The sequence below is a fragment of the Fringilla coelebs genome (assembly GCF_963513975.1).
Source record: "Fringilla coelebs genome assembly, chromosome: 1".
NCBI classification, from domain to species: domain Eukaryota; kingdom Metazoa; phylum Chordata; class Aves; order Passeriformes; family Fringillidae; genus Fringilla; species Fringilla coelebs.
This window is the reverse complement of record NC_140028.1, coordinates 86,457,823-86,480,273: the sequence shown is the minus strand read 5'-3', so window position 1 is coordinate 86,480,273 and position 22,451 is coordinate 86,457,823. Positions and strand designations below refer to the sequence as shown.

The 22,451-nt window shown below is 43.0% G+C and overlaps 1 protein-coding gene across 2 annotated transcripts in view; it reads left to right on the top strand.

The window, feature by feature from the left end:
* The first annotated feature begins 11,778 nt into the window (after positions 1–11,778).
* F13A1 (coagulation factor XIII A chain) overlaps positions 11,779–22,451 on the top strand; it is a 58,948-nt gene continuing 48,275 nt past the window's right edge. The window contains exons 1-3 of one of the 2 annotated variants that reach the window (XM_084204591.1): positions 11,779–11,893; positions 12,818–12,971; positions 18,513–18,701. In XM_084204591.1, coding sequence (XP_084060717.1) covers positions 12,824–12,971; positions 18,513–18,701 — 337 coding nt within the window. In that variant the 5' untranslated portion in view covers positions 11,779–11,893; positions 12,818–12,823. Of the gene's footprint in view, positions 11,894–12,608; positions 12,686–12,817; positions 12,972–18,512; positions 18,702–22,451 lie in introns of those variants that run through there. The other variant, XM_084204592.1, reaches the window with a different exon arrangement.

The window sequence follows — 22,451 nt, the reverse complement described above, 5'->3', positions numbered from 1 at the left end:
CTAACTCATTTGAAGAGCCCTATGGGCCTTTGCTATCTTTTCTGTCTTTTGATGGCTGCCACCTTGCTGTGCCCACTGTGGCTCCAGGGCTGGCAGCCTGCTTAACCACAGGGCCTTGCCACATGGCATGGGTTTTGTGCTGGTTGGTGGTGACACTGAGCCTTTGCAGTGGGGAAAAGCTAACAGTGGCAGCTGGTGTTAATGAATCCTACATCACCCAGGATCAAGGGTGGGAATCCCAGAACTCAGAGGGTTTTCATGGAGGTCTGGTGCAGTCTTGATATGTGAGTGAGTAGAGGGGATGAAAGCACATCTGGATGGGCTAAGGAACGCATAAGCACTGGAATTCTAATGTTTAGTTCAATGTTTGTGCGTTAGTTGGTTTGGTTTATTTGGTGTTTTCTTTTTCCCATCTCCTTTTAAGATTTCCTTGTTTTTCTGGATGAGTGGTACATATGGTTAGATATATGTTATTGTGTGTGGAACCTTTACAAATAAAGTGTTCCCCAGACTGTGGTCTAGAAGTGAATGCTATGCATCAATGCAAGATAGCCCTCACAGTGAGTTACACTGTTGTTTGTTTCCCCTGTAGATGTTATTTCTCTCCTTGCTAGTTTGATTTAATTTGAAACAAAAACTATTCTGGCTGTAGGCAATTTTGATCTAGGCATTCAGGAAATGGAACAGGATTAGATCTACAGAAAATACAACTGCAAAAGTCCTGCCAGAACAGCATGTTGCTTCCCCCACCATCCTGTCCAAGTCAGGTTTGATCAGGATGTCTACTCTGTACCACCCTGACCTACCTGTTAGGGGGTCAGATTCTGAACTGGATTATTAAGGACACTGATTTTATTTCCCCTTCACAATTACTGTCTCTAAACTAAGGTCTGTATGTTATAACCAACACTCCAGTCTAGAAAGCTGAAATTATTCCAGGCTGCAAAACTCATATCTGAGTTCCTGATAATGAGATAATATGTTGCAAGCCACCAATTTCTTCCATCCAGATTTATGGGATGAAAGTCTCAACTTTGAGGGAAGTATCTAAAGCAGCTGTGGGTCTTGTCTGCATTATAGTTTGGGAATAACAAGCTTGGTAGCCTCTAAGCTGAACTCGGCCTCATGGAGTACCTTTCTGGGGACTGGTCTATTCTGTTTGTTGTATCTTCCTGTCAAATGTGATGGAAAATCAGTGATGAACAGGAGGTCCCTAATCTCCATGGATACTTGTCTCTGCATGGTGTCAAAATCTGAGTTGGCTGTTAATTTTCTCATATTTTGCATATGACTAATTTACTTAGGAAGGGAGGGAAAGGAAGGAGGTTATTTGAGATTGAAATAAAAAATGAGAGAAAGAAAATTTGGCAGTGGTTCTCAATTGTAGCTGCTGGGAGGCCTCCAGAAGCCTGTCCCATACCTGCATCTCCCAAGCTTGTGGTCAGCTCACACTTTGTTCTGTGCTCAGAGCAGGGTCTTGAAGGAGCACAGCTGCTGCAGCTGCTTGCAGACCAAAAAGTGACCTTTTGAGTAGCTGAGGCATGATGCATTATTTAGTGCATTCCTGGGTAAAATGGAAATGAAATATTTTTGTTAGCACAAAGATTTGTTTGTCCTTTCACTTGGGTGCATCCTTTTTGCATCACACAGTAGTGTGGTGTGCACACCACTCCTTGGGGTTTCTTCTGGGCAAAGTTTTTGGTAAGACTTTGAAAAAACACTGACTGTTTACTAGAAAGACCCTACTAGCCAAATGCAATAGACTTCAGTTTAGAGGTACCAAGTTTGCAAAAAACCAACTTCTATTTTTAAATAATGTGCAGGAGTGAAAGCTTCCTGGTGAAGTGTATGTCTTTAGACTATCAGCTGATACTGGTAAGTACCATAACCAGCTGTTACTTCAACATGAAGTGTTTTGCTTCTTCCAATTAATCAAGAGTCTCTTGGAAGTTGCCATAGCAGGGCATTCATTACAGGGATGTTTAATGAGTAGAATATTTGTCATTTGCATAGAGAGAGGCTTCAGCAGTGATCCCAGTGATCTGTGATAGCCAGGTACTCAGGCGCTCTGTGTATCTATTAGGCGAAGGAGGAGAAGCAGATGGGACCAATTTTTCACAATGTCTGACATTAAATTTCCTACATGGTCTTCCAAACAGAGATTCAAAGAGGCTGGAACCTACCTCTCCTGCTGACTGTGAATGAAGAGTGCAGTATATTCAGCTACAAGTCCATCTGCTCTTTAACTTTTTTTTTTTTTTAATCTATCTAAGAGTGTTTTTCCTTTGAAGTTTCCAGCACCATTTGTGAAGGCTCAAAAGAAGTCTTATTCATGTGTTTCAGATGAAGAAGGCTGAACTGTCAAAGTAACATCTGACTTGAGAGTAGCCAGTATTCTCCAAGGCATCAGCATTTAAGAGGACCTGAGAAAAATCCTGTGCCTACCAGGAAATTTCACTGATTTCATCAAGCCCCAAAACTCAGGAAGCAGAAAAAATCTGCACAAATGAAGAAGTGCCCAGCAGATCATGCTGTCTTGTTGAAAACCCCAGTGGTAACAATTTTTCATAAAATGATAGGTATCTGCTTCTGTGGGATTATTTTTAGCAGTAAAAGAGTAGATGGTGTGAGATAAGTGAAGAGGGATTCCATAAATAACTGCATTTAAATCACCTGTTTGGCGTCATCTTAATTGTTACAACAAAGAGCACAAAACGACAAAAAATGAACACCTTTCTACTCAGAAGATAAACTGCTTTTAAAAAGAAAGGAATGCAACCTAGGTCTATCATTTTTAGTATCCCAGTTAATTAAAATCACATGACTGGAGAAGCAGAGACACCTGAGCAGTTTTGAAGACATTTCTCTGGCATGTTCTTTCTGACTCTGAGACCTTATTTCCAGCCACAGGGTCCACTCATCTTAGTGCAGCACCCTTCAACACAACCTTCCCCAAAGGATTCAGCAGACATGGTCTGAGAAAAGAGCTAAGCACAAGCTGGTAAGCACTCACTGCAGGCACTTCTAACTGCTGTGGGATTTAGTCAAACAGTAAAGTACAAGCTTCTACTATGACTCATCTGGTGTAAAACTAGTGCTAAGTATTGTACATAATTAAGACAGCATTATTACAGTGAGATGGCACTTCTTTTTTCGGTATGGTTAAAGCCATGAAAAGGTGTAATGTTTGCAGCCTTCAGAGCTGTGAAGATGAGGAGTTCTGATAGGAGTTCATTCTAAAAGATATCATGGCTACAGTGAGTTTAGATCATAATTTGCGTTACTGCTGAAGCTTTACATGCATATTTCTGTTGCCTTTGCGAAAAGCTGTGGTATTTGTGAGAATAAACACGACCTTAGAGTCATGTTCATTAGATAATACTTGCAACACTGGCCTCTCTACACATTCCAAGGGTTTTTATAATTTTTAAACCCATAAATCAAGTATTTTATTTTGAGATACATTTTTAAAAGAGATCTTAATGGTTTTTCAAGTAACAGGCACAAGAAATTATAGTTGCCATTGAATGCAACAGAAAATGTAATTTCAGTGAGCTAGAGATTCAACATTTGATCCCTGACTGTCAGCAGGTACAGAGGTATTAGTAAGACATTGTTCCTAACAATGAGAAAAGTTGAAAAATTTGCTTGCTTGTCCCAGCTTTTTCCTTTAGAGGTCCACAAATGAACTTTGCTTTTAGTGAATGCACAATCTCTGTAAAAATTTATTGTGGTATAATCCAAAGAAATTCAGCTTATTAGTAATTCTAAACCCATTTGTTTAAGTTACTTGATCCTCTTTATCCTTTACTAGAAACTCCTATGGTCTTATGATTTTCTTTCTGTTCATTGATTATCTGTCTGACTGGCAAGGGAGAGGTGGGAAAACAGACTGCAAGATGGTGACATGGACCGTTTTAAGGGACGGGACTTAAAAAGAACTTGTTTCCACCTGTGTATTCCAATGGATGCCTTTGTAGTATGTTTATGCTCTTACTGGAAAATCTATTGGCTACTTCTTCAACCTAACTTTACCACCACTTTTCTTATAATTTCCTAACATCTTTTTATGCTGTGTTTCATGCACATCTCTAAGGAATGATTTGTGCAAGTTACAGGAACTACAGATCCTCAGGAGGAATCCCAGGCAAGCAATGCACTTGGGTGAAGACATCTCAACAGCCAGTGAGCCCTTTCTTTTTGTATGAGTTGAACAACCTATAATATTTTACAAGTCTGAAGATTCTGAATTCCAAGGGTCTTTCTGAAAAAATGATCATTTAATATAAAAGATAGATCAATTCCTGTTTTGTTTGCACTGCCACTTCCTGGATGAGTTTCCAATCTATTAGTGAAGCAGTAAATGCTCCCTCAGCAACCAATCATTGATGTTTTGAAAGGAAATCAAAAGCAGTGCAAGACTGTTGAAGAAAAGGACTTGAAAGGAAAAGAATGAAAGATCATGCCATTCCTATGGTAGCTGCAAAAGTCTGTGAAGATTACAGCTGAGAGAGGGATGGGCCAGGGACCGAAGAGAGACCAAGGACATGATATCTGCCTGCAGAGTTTTGTCCTAACATGCCTTCTTGCAGGCTCACAGCCCAAACAGCACTACTAAAACTCTGTAGGGTTCATCTGTTAGGGGCACACCACCAGAGGTGGAATTGTGTGAGAGGATGGATAAGCCACAAAGGAGAGACCACCTGTTGACCATAGTTTTTACCTTGGACTTTGTTCAGCCCTGACAGGATTTCTAGAGAGTCTGAACGTGTAACAGAAACACTGTGCATGCCTGTTCTTTGTAACATAGGGTTTTCACTTCAGCTGAGGAGCCAGGGACCTTGCTGTGTGTGCATGCTGGAGTTGCACTCCTGATGCACTCCCAGGTGCTCTGACTTTTATCTTTATTCCAACCATGAGCTCACTACAAGCCCAAAGGGAAAAGTATTTGTATTCTGCTGTGCACATTGACAGTAATTTTGTGGATGCAGCACAACACTGTAGAAAGAGACAGGTATATGGTGCATTTAGAAGGCAATAATTTCTAACATTTTTATTTATTTATTATTTTTAGCCACACTCCAAATATTATAGTGGGAATAGCGAAGGAAAGAACTTGCAGACTTCACAAAAATCAAAGCCTACAGCTTGTCCTGGATGGGTTTATTTGGCACACATCTGTGATTATGAAATGAATTTTGAATTGCTTTTGAACTTCATCTGGATAATGATTCATCCTTTCGATTTCCCTTTTCCCTCCAGAACATCCGTCATTAACAAACCAACTAGTTGCAATGTTTTACAATCCACATTTGAACCCATTTCTCAAAAGATTGCACATTTCCTTGAATAAACAATTACTCAGCTCATTTGCACAGAGATAAGGTCAGTCTTGGGACTGAAAAATGAATCAACACCTCTCTCTGCAACCATCTTTGAAATGGTCAAAAAGCAATTGCAGTAGGAACATGTTAAACTGCAACTTCATGTTACAGAAATGCAACATCAACAGACAGCTTAAGTGCTTCTGTACAAACAGATATTGTACAACCTTGGTTTGGCTGAGTTGAGCCCATTCCAGAGTTTAGGCACGTGCCTGAAGATGGAATTACACGGCTGGAGTGAAGATGTGCTTAAGTGTTTTGTTGTGTTTGGCCTAAACGCTACATCTGTGTTTGTATTAAGAAGAAAAGCTGTTCTACGAGACATTCAGGCATTTTAAAATGTATTTTTGTTCTGAATTGGAACAGGAAGTTTTATCTTTTAATGAAATTTAGGGGATCTTTAATTCCAGAAATCTTGTAATTGAGTGTACTTGAAACATTGTGTGTCAGTAATGTTGAAATTATTTGAGACATTAAGATTGAAATATTGCACGTCCACATATGTTAGTTAATTAATTAGAAGCAACTGTTAACTAAGCATACCGGGATTGCCTGGGTTGTGTATTACCACCCCCTGGATACAGAAAAGAGCCGTGGTCTGGTCTAACTTCTTGGCTGAGATGCAATGTTCTGTGAACATGCTTCTCAGCTGAGCAGTAAAAAAACAAGAATATTCATCTGTGAACAAAGTAGACCTAGACCTACTGAATCCCACTCAGTCCAACTGGATTTAGGTAGGGACATTTCAAGTGTCTTGTACCAGGTCTTTGCTGCAAGTGCTTCAGAAATGCAGGAAAAAGACCCTTTACTTCTGCTTGTCAGTGGTTTGGGTTTTCCTTGGCTTGTTGGTTCTGCATTTTGATGTATCCAAAATGACTCCATACTGTCCAGGAGCCATGGTAGTTTGGGCACAGCACATAATTTTCATCTGACACTGTACATGATAACTGAGCCCCTCTGGAGCTGAGGGCTGCAGCTCTGCAGCAGCCAGCCAGGGTGCAGAACTAGGTTGCAGCTACTTAAAGCCAAGCTGGGTCTTTGAAGGAACTTTAATGTTACCTTCAAGCCTGTTCTGCCATGGACATGCCACTAGCTGAGGACTGCAGCCTGGCTTTAAACTTAAAAGCTAAAATTTGGAAATCAAGGCTAAGTGCGTTTTGCGAACTTCTTAATAACTATATTCCCATAATCAATCGTCATTTTTTTGAAAAAGTTTCAGTATTGTGAAATCAGCCTTCACTATAAGGAGACTCATGCACTGGGAAGAATTCAAGAAGCTCTGTGAGTCTATAGCAAGAATGATAGACAAGGTCTTACCAGACTGAATATATTGCTTGTTCTGCCTGTGTCTAGATATAATGGTTGTTCAAAAGGGAGTAGATATCTGGAAATAGGCTATGAATGGGAATGATACTCTGTTCCTCTCTGTTTCCCATGCTCTTGGAGTTACAATCTCTTATCTCAGCCTCATTGTCTGATAGATCAGGTCGGGTTGATCCCCAAGCCAAGGGCTTATTTGGGTAGGTGGGCTTAAGAAGACTGAAACAATTGCTTTAGAGAGAAAACTTTCTGTGGTCAAGGCATATGGCACCTGTGGTGAATTTTATTCAGACAAATGTTTCATCAAAAATGGTCTTTCCTGCTTAAGTCTCTAGGTAGTTATGGCTTTGCTTAGATGTCCTGCCCTTTTCTTTTGGGGTTGAAATAAATATCTGAGGTTCGCAATCTTTGTGTCCCTATCAGCTTCTGGGTCAGCTGGCCAGCAGAGAGGTTGTCTAATCCCATTTTTGAGAGATGTTCTTTCATCTTTTAAGACCTCAACTTCAGCAAAACATAAATTTAGCTGGAGACTGTGAATATTGACCTTTATGACAACCCAACCCCCTCTGCCCTTGCCTGGCTCCTCTCTTACTCTTCCTGTAAGAAACTAGGGCAGTTTCTAGTATCCAACCAACAGAATTCTTCGGATTTGGATGTGAGTAAGAATAGGAGTGGGAACTTGGATTCTATGTTTATAATTATAATATATATTATATTATATTATATTATATTATATTATATTATATTATATTATATTATATTATATTATATTATATTATATTATATTATATTATATTATATTATATTATATTATATTATATTATATTATATTATATTATATTATATTATATTATATTATATTATATTTTGCTGCAGTTACTATATGGTATGGTTATATTTCTGTTTGAAGAAACAGAACAGCTTCACAAATGAGTATAAAAAGATGTATGTGTTTTCCCAAGCTTGTATGTACTTTACGGTAATCTGACACTTACTGTAAGAAATACATATTTATATAATTGGCAGTGGCAGACACATATTCTGATAGAAAAAAAAGTATTGAATGATACACTGTGTATCTCTGATAGTGACTTGCAGCAGTATTTCCATAAAAGTAAAGAATAATTTAGCACTTGAAAGTCAGGCCTCAAAACCAAAATAAAATGTTTTTCTGTTTCTGTACCTAGCCTTGGATATATCTCCCCTCACTGCAGACATCAGCAGTGTAGACACATATGGCAAAACCCATCACCCCAAGCTCCCTTTGCAGTCAATACAGGGAGCAGGCACTTTTAGGCCATGATTCATCTGACCTATTTACATGTCTGCTGTAGGAGGAGATGAATCACTGCCTAGACTAGATCTGTGCGGAGGATAAAGGGAGCCTAAGATGGCCAGCACAGATGTAGATGCTTGTAAAGATCTACAGTTTGAATTTAGGCTTTCAGTTTGGAACAACAATTTTCCAGAGAAGAGTAAAATTTCCTAAGCCATGTTTTTCTAGCAGAATATGTGTATGAATATAGACATCTATGGTATTTTTCTTCCTGCAACAGAAACAGTTTCAACAATATCTTTTGAACACTGGCCCTATATCCCTTTCCAAATGTTCTATCTGAAGAGCTGCCATTTTATCTCTCTCTTCCTCTGCCCTTCTTTCACATATACAGACATGTGGACACACATCATATTTCAGAGCTGGGCCTTCTGAGTTATCAGCATTAACTTAAAATATATTCCTCTGTGTGTGGTAACCAGAGCTGCTGTTACCCACAGACAGATATTATAACTGGGTTTGTTTTTTAAAAAAATCCAAAACAAAATATGCAAAAAAAAAAAAAACAAATGAAGATTTCTGAAATTTCCTTCTGTTTAAAAATAACATTTTTATTAGTTTTGGTTTTTTTTTTCCTTCTAGGATCTGCTCTACTCTGCCTGTAGCCTTGGTGAGGCAGAGCATCACAGGAAGAGGAAAGCGAATTCCTGGGAGACAAGTACTGATGCAGAGGAAGGGGGAAGACTTGATCATCTAAGGAAGAGTGCAGGTTCCTAAGTAAAGCTGTGAGACAAGAGACAGAGGCACAATTGTGTTAGTATGTATAGAAGGCCAGAGCTGAGAGTCTGGTTTCTTGAGGGTGATGTCCTGGCAAGTACTCTTCTGCATATCCTGTAGTATAATCCAGTGCATCTGTACATCCATCCATGCTGCAAATGGCATGGTAGTAATATCTTAAAAAAAGAAGAAATGAAACCACCCTGTTGGAGAGCTTTACAATGCTCAGCTGCTCCTGAGGAGTGCTTGGTGTAGCTTCAGCAGGCAAAACATCCCTCCCATCTAGTCACTGGCACACAGCACAGAAACCCATTTATGTGAGCACCTGGTTGATCAATTTGCCCATGACAGATCTTGGCACACCCTCTCCTCTGGCTGTAAAGCTTTACTGACTTGTGTGGTTTTTTCCCCCACAAACTCTTGTCTGGCATGGGAGGACTTGGAACAGAACAACTCTGGCTCTGGCAGCAACAGGAAAGTACATTTTAGATAACCCCTTATGGTGCAAGCTTTGCAGCCATTTAAGGGCTTTTCTGTGGGGTTGGAGAGGAAGGGCTGTCCATCATCCAAAGTCTATTGCTGTGGGAAGGGTGCCTCTGGCTGCAAAGGTCTTTGGCAAAGGCCATGAGCATCTGAAGGCTGCTCTGAGAAATGGATATGGGCTCACAGTTCCCCACAGGGTGCTGTGCAGAAGTGAGGACTCTTCCAGCGGTCATCCCAGTGCATCATTCATTAAACATAACGCCCTACAGGAAAATCAAGGCTTTGTGTTTTCCATACCCCCTCCCGCATCAGCCCTGACGTCAGTAGGTCGGAACCACGGAAGTTAAATTAAGGCCAGTGCAGTCTAATAGGCAAGGGATAGCAAATGCTAAGAAGTCAAGGTAATGAGAAAATACCTGCCATCTGGAGCTGTCATAAGCACGAATTTACATCTCTCGCCACAAAATAAATAAATCACAGCCTGCAAAACATTACTCTCCCTGGATGCAAAGTCCCACTCCCGCCGCTGCCACCAAAAAATTTTGGCCTCCCCACTTTCTGTGTGGTCAGTGGCTTCTGCTGAAAGCCCCAGGGTATGTGCCTGGGCAGGGAGAGACATCTGCAAGCACTGCCTGCTCAGGCACGAGGGCTGGAGCGCAGGGAGCTGCTCTGCTGCATCCGCTCGCTCCAGCCCTCGCTCTGACGGAAAGTTTTCCTCCTGGCTCTGACAGCACCGCAGCCACTTGGGGAAGCACATGACTTCCTTGGGAGACGGTGTTTCTTATTTGTGTTGCAGGCCTCCAGCAGGCATGGCACCGAGGCAATATTTATATCAGTTTTTGTAACATCATCGCAGCAGCTGCAATTTTGGGAACTGAAGTGCTGGCTGGAAGGGGGAGAGAGAGGCACAAAGCACAACATGCCACATAGAAATGTGGATGCAAGGGGGAAAAAAAAGAAAAAAAAAATAAGGGCAAGAAAAGAAAATTGGCAACCAGCCTCCTCCCCCAGAAAGCTCATTGTGTTCCCTGGTGCCAGGGGTGCTGCTTGCCCTCCAGATGGTTACCACAGGGCCCATCTGTGTAAAAGTGTGTCAATGGCAATTGCAGCTCAGGATGTGTGTGATGGGATCAGATCTGTCCCCTCAGGGTGTTTACACTCCTGGGGGAGTAGGACAGGGGAAGGGGTGTCCTCCAGCCAGGTGGCTTTCTTTTCTACAAGCCAAACAGTGTTCAGCAGTCATACCCTTCAGCATAGTGCAACACTTGTGTGCAGGTAACCAGGCTGCCCCCAAAACTGCTGCAGCCCCATGCTGTGCCTTGGCAGCCAGCCCTAGGAAGCTCCTCATCCCACCTACTGCTGCAGTCATGTGCTCCCAGGTCCCCAGCTCAGATCTCTGACCCACACTTTACATGTGTCCTGACCTCTGTGGAACTACCATACTGTGGCTGGGAAATCCCCAGGGAGGTAGGATAGGGGTCCTGTCTTCCAGATGATTTACCTGCTGCTTCCCAGGAGAGGTATTCTCTCCTTTTCTGCCCCCTGGCTTGATTTCAGTGGTGTTTAGCCATTGGAGGTTTGAGAATTCTCTGGTGTTGTGGGGCTGGAAGTCACAGCTGCCTGAAAGACAGCAGAGTTGTCTTCACTGTGGCTCCTTGTTTCTTCATCTGCCCTGCAGATGCAGAGGCAAGTGGGTGCCCTTGGTGGGTGCCATGTGTGCAAGAGGGGCTCTCCACTGCCCACGCATGTTCTCAGTAGGTGGTTTCTACCTCTACCGCCAAAGAGGAGCAGTTGGCAGAACACAGACCTGAATTCTTTCCTATCCATTGCTTTTTCTCCATGTAACTCCACTGGCCTGTGGAGTTATGTCTGACAGAAGAGGTGTCACAGAGTCTCCAGTTACCTTAAAGCTTGATGAAACTGAAGAAAGCTGACATGAAGGTGCAGCCCCAGACCTGTCAGGTGATGCACATTTCATCACGGGCAAGAGCTGAAGGTCATTTGACCCAAATATAGCTGTGTGGTGCAAAACACCTTCATTGTCCTGGACAGCACAAGGTCTCTAGAAAAAGCTGGGCTGCCAATGAGCTCTCCAGTTCATGTGTCCTGCAGTCCTCTGAAAGGATTGCTGTGAGGACCTAGCAGGGGAACCATCACTGGGTCTGCCTGGGAGGACTCCTGAAAACCAGCACCTGAAGCTGCATCACAGGCTCCCTGAGGCAGAGACACCACCAAAGACTGGTGACATGGTAAGCGTGGCTTCTTGGACTGTGTGCCTCAGAAAACCCCTCTGGTCTTCCATTTCATATTCTTTTGTGCCATAAGCACTCCTACTTGGTCTCAAAAAGAACTGAAACTTCAGTGTCCAAGTTGTTTCCTTAGCACAAACAGCCTGAAATGCTCCCGGTGAGCAGAATTGGGGTAAGAAAGGCAGGGAGGGGAGGAGGAAGAAAAGGCATGCCAGCTGTGGTGGCAGATCCTCCGAGGTGGCACTGGGAGGGCTTGGCAACCCTTTCAGCACTGTCCTATTGCAACAGGAAGGAGGAGGATATACAGAGGTTACTTAAAAGCCCCCAACATTTTCCCTGCTTCTATTGCACTGCAGAAATTCTGCAAGGGAGAAGGAAAAAAAAAAAGACTATCTCAAAAGAAGGTACCCTTGATAACTGAAAAAACTTTCTTTTAGAGCTTACTTCTGTTAAATAATTGCTACATTTTAAATTGCTGTTTTCAGGGGTTTTGGGAAGAAGTTTTCTTCTCAGTCATTAATATTTTCTTAGAAGGGTTGCATGGCTTTTTCACTGCTACATGCTTACACTGAAATAGATGTGAAAGCAGTTTTGAGTAGCTCAAAAAGAAGTCTCTGATCAGCCTACATCTAAGATTTCCCTTAAGGACGTTAGTGGGAGAGAAATAAGTGGATAAGTGCTTTTTTCTTTTCCTTTTTTCCCTTTTACCCCGCTCTCTCTTCCCCCCTCCCCCTCTTTTTCTCAAAAGTGGATTGTCTGTGTGCAGGAGTTAGCCCTGTAGATATTGGGTGTTTGTGTGCATAGGGACAAAAATACAATTCTCCACTTATCCACAGACTGTTGTAGGCAGTAATATTTGGCTTGATTGCAGTATGACTTATAATGTCATTTTTATTAGGGAGAGGTAGTGTGTGATGCACTTTCTGAAAATATAATTTGCTATTTTGGATTCAATAATGCTTTTATGGAGGATGAGAGAGTGAAAGATTTTCCAGTTCTTTTACCTGAAACTTCCTAATGTTTTTAGTGCCCTGCTTCTCCTAGGCAAATACTTCTGTGTTAGACTTCCCTCTTCTCTCCCGCCCCCTCCTTCTTCTCTTATTCATGTGTTTTGATGAACACAAAATGCCTTCCAATCCTTAGAGAGCTGTACTTATCATTAGACTGATGTTTTCTGCCTCTCAGGTTTTATTTATGTAAGTCTAAAAATGTGTAGCTCACTGGTACCCCACATTGCTTTTGGCTTCTCCCATCTTGCACGTGCCATGCTAGCTCATGTTTGCTTTTTCCTTGAGCTCTTTCTTTCATGCTATTACAACTGTTTTTAGCACAGGATGTCTGAAACAACGAGCACCAATGAGGAGAATAAACTTCCTTTGGATGGGAGAAGAGCCATCCCACCAAACTACTCCAATGATGAAGAAAATGAGGTTCCTGAGATGGAAGGTTTTGGACTGATACCTAGAGGATTTAATCCCAGAGGTACAGTGTACAGTTAAGCTGTAAATCTATGTTTACATCTTCCATATGCTTAGTGCAGGTCTGTGAACTAAACCCAAACCACTTTTTTCTTACATCTTTCCAATTCAGACAGTTTTTCTTGCTGTTCATGGGAAAACTTACTGAAACCACCTGGGTATATGGAAGTGTTAGCATGGGTTATGGGTATGGACAATGAGGAGTAAGGAAGCTGGGTGACCAGGTATCAGCTTGAACTGTGGGACTGGTTAAAAAAAGGCAAGAATGGGTTTTTTCCAGTTTGATCACTTTAAGAACCTACTGGCTTCAGGCATGGCTGTGGCAGCATTGGAGTGTAGGGCCAGAAGGAGTCTGTTCTCCTAATGGCCCATTTCATTTGTGTGGCCTTAAACTGCCTGTGAAACTGCTGCAAAATGTTGTCTGGCAGGGAAAACTTTTGCTATATATGTTCAGCTCAGTCACAAAAAATACCATGACACTAGAAGGAATGCCCATATGATTATTTATTCTCCTGTGAAAAATGTTTCAATCATTTGGCTGGGGAAACAAAACAATATCTTGGTAGAGAATAGACAAATCAAACTATGTTCCCAGTGTTGGCTCTTTGGAGTCAACCAGAAATAAAAAAATATGTAAAATCTGGTTTAAAAGAAAACAGGATTAAATTCTGTGTCTCATTAATGAAATTATGTTAAATTTTTTGCCTATTTGAATTGAACAGCAGAAGTTGTTGGATGTGGCAGCTCAGGGTAGCTGGATGTAATACTACTTAATGCTCATAGGGGACTTTTCATCCAGAGTTGAAGGAGTGCTTAATAAATGTGGACAAGAATTAATTACTGAATTTCACACATTGGGAAACAGGCAAAGAGATTTTAAGTGACAAGTTGCAAAGCATTATTTCTGTAATCCTAATCATGTGCCTTAACCACACTCCCCTCCCCACACACCCCTCCCTACCCCCATCTTAAAACACACACATTTCTTTTTGAAGCATTTCTTTATTAAAAAAAAAAAAAAAAAAAAGCCCGAGCAAACCAACTGGCATGTTAAGACTGCAGAAATTTTGCTTGAACCTATTCTGACAACCCTGTAGCTCTGGGACAAGTGTGTGTGTTTAAATTGTCAAATGCACTACAGTGCAGGTCCCAGCTAGACACTGTTTCAAACCCAGCACTCTCACAGAAACTGGAGATGTATTACTGTGGGATACCTTAGAAGGAATGCAGCCTGTAGCTAAAGCCCACCAGTACCAAGAGGAAGATTCCTGTTTCTTTTTGATGTGCTTCACATCAGGCTCTGAATGAAGTGTGGTGCTTGTGGGCGGCAGCCTCCTGCTTTTCAGAAATGCAGTGGAAACTTAGGAATGTCAGGTCAAGTGAGTTGAGGCAGGAGCCCAACATGTCCTTAAGGTGATGCTGTCGTTGAAAAGAACATCCCTTGTCCAAAGCAAGAGTTTGTGGCCATTGGGTAAACCTGGCTATGGGACTGGTATGGCTGAAAAATAAATCTGTGAGTTACAGCAAAACTCTTTGTACAGCTGGATCACCTCTGCTCTGCAATTGTCTCCAATGCTTGTAGCCAAAATATGCAAGGGGTGACCCGGGGGGTCCCTCAAGGGACTGTAGTAGAGTTTCTGTTCTGGTGCACAGCAGCTGTGATCTAAACCTGTGATACAAGCGTGGTCTCTGGACATACTGTTTGGGGTAGGTTGCTTAAGTCACCTGTCAGAGCATGTTAAAGGTTTCTTGCCCCATGGAGCTCAACCGGACATTCAGGAGCTGAGCTTGCCCCAGAGTGCTCTCAGTGTTGTGCTGGGGGGATAAAATGGTTGTCCATGGGCAGAGCAGGAGCAGCACAGTGCGATGAGGCCCTAGAGCTGGGAGCACATCCTGGCAGAGAACTGCTTGTGACACCTTCCCCTTCTCCTGCGCACCCCTACACTTCTGGGCTGCCTAGATTTTTCTGTGGTGGTTCCCAGATTTCGTTGCCATAACACAGTGAAAAAAAGCAAATGCTTGTATCTCTGTTACAATGGAGGTGTTTTCTAGCCTTTGGACACCTGATATAAACATCTAAACACCTGTGTCTTCACCTGTGTCAGATTGTAGTCAACACAGAGCCATTCGGTGAGCGGAGGTGAGGGCACGGGCTGTTTGGAGAGTCGCTGGATGTCAGTTCCACAGTGATCTGTACCCTTCTCTCAGCTCCACTGGCTGCAGCAACCAGCCATCAGCTGGCCATAAGCTGCTACATACCAGGCTCACATCATGTAGATGCTTAAATTTAACTGAATTCTGCCCTTGATCTGTGCAGTGTAGGAGTCTACAGCTGAGCTAGTCACCCTCGTTTCCCTTGACAGCCAACAGAGAGAAACAGGCATTTTTAGGGTGTGATTCACTTGACCTATTTTAGCTACTACTCTCGGATGAGGTAAGACCCTGTGCTTGCCTAGCTCTCTGCTGACACCCACTTCGACTCCGCTGAATCACAGCCGGGGCGAGCGCGGCGCCGGCTGCATCCCCAGCGCGGTCAGTGGGCTGCCTGCTGCTGGAGCTGCGGAGGAGATGCTCATGGAGCACGGAGCGCTTCTTCAGCCGGCAGCCTGCTCTGTGTCTCCGGGAACATCCCTGTGCCATGTCCTCCCCCCGGCTCACCCCGGGCAGCTCGTCTCACCACAGCGTGCCGTGATTGGGCTCGGTGGGAGGACACAGACTTGTCATTCCACTCACCCTTGCAGAGTCCTGTGGGTTGCCAGGCATTTGTGCTTCCCCTGCTAGAGGAGTGATGGGCACTTCCTTTGGAAATTCACGCCATTTTTTGTAGTAATTCAAAGCCCTTCCTCTCTGGTTGTCTGAGGAAACCTGATGTTTGGAGGCTATTCTTTTCTGCTCAACTTTGTGCTCATTTATTGCCCTGCAAGCTTAACATTACATAGGCTTTAAGAAGGCATCACACTGTTGCCTCTCGTGCAGCAAACTGAACAACAGACCAGGCTACAGGCAAGCCCTCAAGTGGACCTGACTACAAAGGAGGTCTCAACTTGCCACCTGTTCCCTCACAGCTGAGCATTGCCTGGAGCTTTCCTTTGGATCACACCCTGGTGCTGGTCTTAGCACATCCCATTACCCTGATCATGTTTAGCTCTTTGTAATTACCATTACTGTAATTAGCACAGGCTCAGCCATGGGTTATCTTCATCTGGCAAGCTACACGTACATTTTAACACTGAGCCCAAAAATAAAATGTGTTTTTTGCAGATGTGGATGGCTGTGTTCTGACAGGAGCTGTGTAAAGTCCTGTGATGAAATGAAGCAAATGCTGAACTGAAAGGCCATGGTGGCTTAGCTTTGCAGTTCCTTGAAGGGGCTAACATGCAAAAGAAGGGCGGAGTGACTATTGCCCCCATCCCCTGTTTTATTGCAAAACAGGAGATTGAAATAGAACAAACCCTCAGCTCTGTTTTTATGCCTCCTTGGAATAAGGGAGAAGTTGAGCCAGTTTCTTATTGATATTCACAGAACCCCAAAATACACAGCTTTTAAATGTAGTGCTTTTGGCCCAGATGGGGTTGAAAGATATATGGGGAGAGATTCTCCCCTATCCCTGCTTCATCCCTGTACAGAAAATTCCTGCCTCATGTAATTCAGCTGTGAGTTTTGTCAGCATTTTTGAAAGAGCGTTGGTAAGTTTTGCAAGGAGGGAGGTGAAGACATGCTCTACTTCACAGAGGGGCAATGAGAATGATTTCTGGGCAAAAATGTTTCATACAAACATCTCTGTAACTTCAGCCAGTGCTAAAATCAGTAGAATTTTACAGAAGTTACTCTAGAAGCCTGGTGAACTGAGCAGAGAATAACAATAACGTTGTCATGGGACTTTAAGCCTGACTCAGGATTGAACAGAGCATTCTAGCCTTTTTGCAGATTAGGGTTAGCAGGAGGCAGATGGTTTTGGGTTCAGTTATGCAGGGCTTTTCCATGAAAGGTTCCTTATCATGCTGTGTCCTCAGGCATATTGCTTTCCTTCTGTTTCCTAAAGGACATGGATAGGGATCTGAGGGATGATGCAAGCAGGAGTGGGACCTACTCCCATCACCATTACTCCCCTGTCTCTCATTAGCTGTTGCCCAGAGTCCAGGCTGGAGCAGGAGAAGGACCATGCTGACCATGCTTCCCATTCAGGGAGGGTGCTGCCTGCAGGACTCTGCTGCCTGTCCAGAACTGACAAATTAAACAATTGTGCTGAGCTTCTGTGAAAGGGGCCGCATTCAGCCTTCAATGACCTGAATGTCCGACTCATTTACTGAGCACATCATTCTTGCCCGCAGTGTGCTTAGTAGAAAGCCAAATTAACCACCATCACAAATACACACAGCTCCACCAGCTGCTGTAACTGTGCAGCTCTTTTTGCCAGGCATGAGTTTGGCTCTGTCACTCTAAGTATAAAATGCAGGAATTAGCTTGTTTCTAACTGTCAGCACCTGGAAAGACAAGCTGAGAGCTGCAAATCTAGCTTTACTCTGCTGTCTCTCTCCTGGTGGTGAGTGGTAATGGTCCTGCTCCTCCTGGCAGAGGTTTCACGATTATGTGCCTAAGCATGCAGGCAAAAGAACAATGTCCAGTTCATTTTCACATGGTTTCTCATAGTGTAAGACTCCTATTTTGCAGATTCTTGGTGTGGTATGGTCATGTAGCTTATGGTGACTGTGAGTGCCTGTGGCTATCCCAGTGCCACCCCACACTGGTCATTTGCTGAACAAACTACTCATAGTTTGCCATAACCATTTATACAGCCTGAGTTTGAAAGGAGCAAAGCTTTGCCTGTGTATGTTAGAGATGCCTACTGCTGCTTGCCTGTAACTCTATGCTGTAATTATATGCTGTAATGTTATATTTAGTTTTCATAAGAAGACACTAATAGCAGTGGAGGTGTACTGAGAAGCTGAGACAAGACACATGCAGTACACCCAAACCTTATCTAATACAGGCAATCCAAGCTTTCAGCTGAATGCAAGATCACTAACTGCCTCTCAGGCTCTTCAGCTCTCAGCACTGGTAGCATTTTGCAAACAAGGTATTTAAGTGTCACAAAGCCCCTGTGAATTTGCATTTTAGAAATGGAGGGCTGCAAGAAGGGGGACACAAACCCCAGCCATCTAAGTCCCACTGATTGCTCTGGTAAACTTGTGACAGCAAGGCCCAGGCTTGCAGAAAGCCAATGCCAATGGAAAGATGGGTCCAGACTCTCCTTAGGGCCATTCAGCTTCCAACACTTAGCAACCTACTCTTCCTATGGTTGCTCTCACCATGCACTAGAAGTCTTTTAGCCTCTGTGAAAATGGCAGGTGGACAGAGAAGAGTCTGCCCATAAGCCCCTTCTCAGCCAGGAGCATGTAAGCCCAGACAGATCCAGTATGTTCCTGTTGCATGGTATTCCTTCCCTGGAGAAGGGGAGGACAGGGCCTCTAACGACGTTGATACCGATATTGACATTGCAGCCCATTGACTCCTTCCCCCTCTGCTCATTTCCGTGTCTCTGCAGATTACCTGCGTGTTGTGGATATTTATATGTTCAAGGAGCCTCAGGAGATCAACAAGCAGGAGCACCACACTGACAAGTACTACAACCCCAGGCTGATAGTGCGTCGGGGACAGGCTTTCCAAATCCAGATTGACTTCAACCGACCCTACCAGCCACAGTCAGACCAATTCTGGCTGGAGTTTTTGATGGGTAAGTGCCTGGCAAAGGCTGTGTCTTATCAGCAAAGCAATAGTCTCTCATAAACAGGAAAACAGCAGAAATTAGTGGCTGGGTCTTTTCCTGTTATGATTGATAAACCATAAAAACAGGCTTAGCCATAGGCAAGGAAGTGTTTCTCTAAAGAGGGTTTGAATCCCTTCTTGAGAAAATCAGCAAAATTTCATGTGAGAGTAGAAGGAGACAAATCTGGGTGTTTCTGTTTCATAAGAAGCTGTACTTTTTTGAGCTTTCAAAGTTATATCTGGTTAATGCTGTATGGCAATGCTGAAAGGTAGGTGGAACAGGAAATCTCTTTTGTTAGTGTTTAGGAGATGTAGGGAAGAGAGTCTGTTTGAGGTAGGAGAGGTGAGTGTATGAACTGAGATAGCAAAATGTTGATTGCATAAAGAGGGGAAGTTACACTGGGTGGAAGAATCTTGCAACTTTTCAGCCTGCATTTACAAACAACTTAGTAACAAGAGATAAAGTTCAGTGATTGTGATTTTGGATCAGAAACAGAATCATAGAATCACAGGATTGCTAAGGTTGTAAAAGACCTCTAAGATCATTGAGTCTACATGTTAGCCTAGCACTGCCATGTTTACCACCAAACTGTGTACCCAAGCAGGGGTGGTGATTCCACCACTTCCCTGGGCAGCCTGTTCCAATGCATGGCTACCCTTTCAGTGAAGAGATTTTTCCCAATATCCAATCTAAACCTCCCCTGGTTCAACTTGGGACTATTTCCTCTCGTTCTATTGCTTGTCACCTGTGAGAAGGGACCGGCCCCCTCCTTGCTACAGCCTCCTTTCAGGCAGTTGTAGAGTGATCAGGTCCCCCCTGAGCCTCCTTTTCTGCAGGCTAAACACCCCCAGCTCCCTCAGCCACTCCTCGTTGGACTTATGCTCCAGACCCTTCCAGCTCTGTTGTTCTTCCGCTGCACACGCTCCAGCACCTCAATGTCTTTGCTGCAGTGTGTGTTCCAGAACTGAACACAGGATTTGAGGTGTGGCTTCACCAGTGCTGAGAGACTTACTCAGGATTATATCAGAGACTTTCTTGATTTATTTTTGAAAGAGAAAGAGAGATTTTTTTTCCTCTCACTGAGAAGTCTTCATCAGAGACCCAGGTCCTGAGGTACCTGTTGACTCACTGAAGGCATGGGACTAGAGAAAAGCATGACCTCACTAGAAAAGGAGAGAAGCTAAAGGGTTTCCTGCTATGCTCCAAAGATGGTCCCTCCAAATTCTGGTTCCTACAACACAACTCTGGGAAACACCCAGCTTCATCTAGATTGATCTGGGAGTTTCTGTGTTAAGACATCAATGTTTCCCCTATAAAGTCTTTAAAGTAGGTTATAATTGATGTTTTAATTTACTTTTCTGTGAGATGCAGATTTGAAATTTGTAACACTGAGTCTTTTCCATCATTGAATTATGATGATGTGGCCATCTATTAGATTTGTTGCCTTCTAAAGCTAGATGGGCGTTTATCTCTTAAACATATGTGCAGTGAAAATGTTACTGGCTGCACATTTTTTTTCCATGGCTCTCTTCTTTCTAATTTAAATTAGGGTTGGGAGGCATGTTATGACAGTCTAGTGAATGATTGGCTGAACAGCCACAAGTGCCTTTAAAAATTTAATATGCATAAATATCATTAGTTCCTTTGGGATTTAATTAAATTCAAGATTGTTCCCTTAATCTTTATATGTTTAAAACAAACAGCTGTATCAAGAAGACGTGGAAAATGGAACATTTGTTTTTTATTGCACTCTGTGTAGTTTGCATTTGTTTTAATCAGATATTATATATTGGAAGAAGAAAATTAACACTTCTTTTGACATTGCAGAATCCACTTAAGAGAACACATTCACTTATTTTTCTTGTTGCTCTTTCCTAACACATCCATCCATGGTTTGTACCTTAAAGTATGGATAAAAATACTCTCATCTTCGGCCATGGTAGGAATGGGGTTAATACAGCCTGAGCCAGGGGAGTCTCTGCAATAAACACAGCTCTGAATGATTCCTTTGGAACTAGCCCTGAGTGTGTGGTGGAATTCCCCTCCCTCTTCTTCACTGTTGCTTTCCTTCCTGTGACATGGGATGGGTGTCCATGAGTGGTGACTGACAGCTGGCTGCAGATACAAGATAGTGTTCAATGTTATTGCCCTCTCCTGTTTTTTCTTTGCTTCTGTGAGCAAAGAAAAAACAGGAGCCCTCATGTTGTGAGGACTTTAACTCACAGAGTTTCAACTGGGAGGTGTTCAAGCTCCTCTTCTGGGAACTAGTCAACACTCAGCAAATGTTTCTCTTTGTGAACATGTGGTGAAAATGCAGTTTATTTGTTCTCAGAGGCTAGCAACAGGAAGCAAAACAAACACAGTCCACAGCAGAGAAGGAAAATTCAGAAATTATATGCCTTGTACTTCTCCTTTTAGTATCGAGTCCAATGTTTAATGCTGAGAAGAGAAAGGAAATTTCTCTTACTTAGGAAAGACAACTGGCTGCTGAATGTCTCAGTGCTGTGCTTTCAAACCTTTTGTCAGAGGGAGCTGTGGCCATTTTCATCCAGTTTTTTTCAGCTTATCTTCCTGAAGAGCTGGCTCTCGCCTCTCATACTGTCTGAACAGCAGAACCCAGACAAAAAGCTCTTGCCCAGGCTGCCTGTGAGCAGGGGAGAGAAGCAGGTGTCTCTAAGCAGAGTTTAACCCTGCTGTCTTAAAGTGGGATGAACTCTCTTCTGGATTTTTTTTTCTTCGTCTCTTGAATCTCTCTCATAGGCCAGACCCTGGCTTTAAGAACAACGAAGGCAGGGAAGCTGAATCCTGCCCTTTGGTACTGTCAGGCGGAAGCTATCCCTAGGGAGTGGCTCAGACAACAGCCCTGCAGCAGAGGCAGCTTGAGCTCAGAGAAACTTTTTGTTCTGAAAGGATTATACTTCCTAGGAATGTGCTGAGCTTGGGAGATTAAAGTGAGGGACACACAGAAATATTGGCAGGCTGTTGTAAGATGACCTTTGCAAGGAGCACTCTGTGTACCTGAATATAAGATTTCAAATGGCACAGCAGAAGTGTTGAATAGAATAACCTCGATTGGAGGGGCCTCTGGAGGTCTCATCTCTAGCCCTTGGTCAAAGCAGGTCCAGTTTCTCCAGCATCTCTGGGTCTTTCCCCATCTGCAGGTTTTGAGTATCTGCGAAAGTGTGGATGTTTCCCAGACGATGTGGACCAGGCTGTCCTGAACTGCAGAATATTCTGTGTGGTTCAAGGTTCTATTCTCATAAGGTACAAAGTTACTCTATAGGGATGGCTGGCCTTGGCTCCCAGGGAATTCAGTTGGAGGTGGGAAAACTCCTTTTGCAGGGCTCTGCCTGCAGTGCTGCAGTGGAGGCTGCTTGTACAACAGTGTCTATGAAGATATTCAGAAGTTATTAATTCCCAGCTCTGAGAAAGTTCCCCAAGTTGACATTAATCCATCACAGAATTTTTATCCATTAAAGACTAATTTTGATCCTGAAAAATGTAACAATTGTAATGGATTGGTCCTGTGGGTTTGCACAGAACTATTCTATTTCCGTTATTCCCTAAAATTTACTTTCCTATCTCTTTTTTTTTTTCACTCCTATTTTTTCTTCTTTTGCATCATTAAAAAGATGATTAATGAAGCAAGTAAAGCAAGTAGAGACTGCTTAATCCTTCTAATTGATAATGAATCAAGGGTACCTGGGACAAATACTT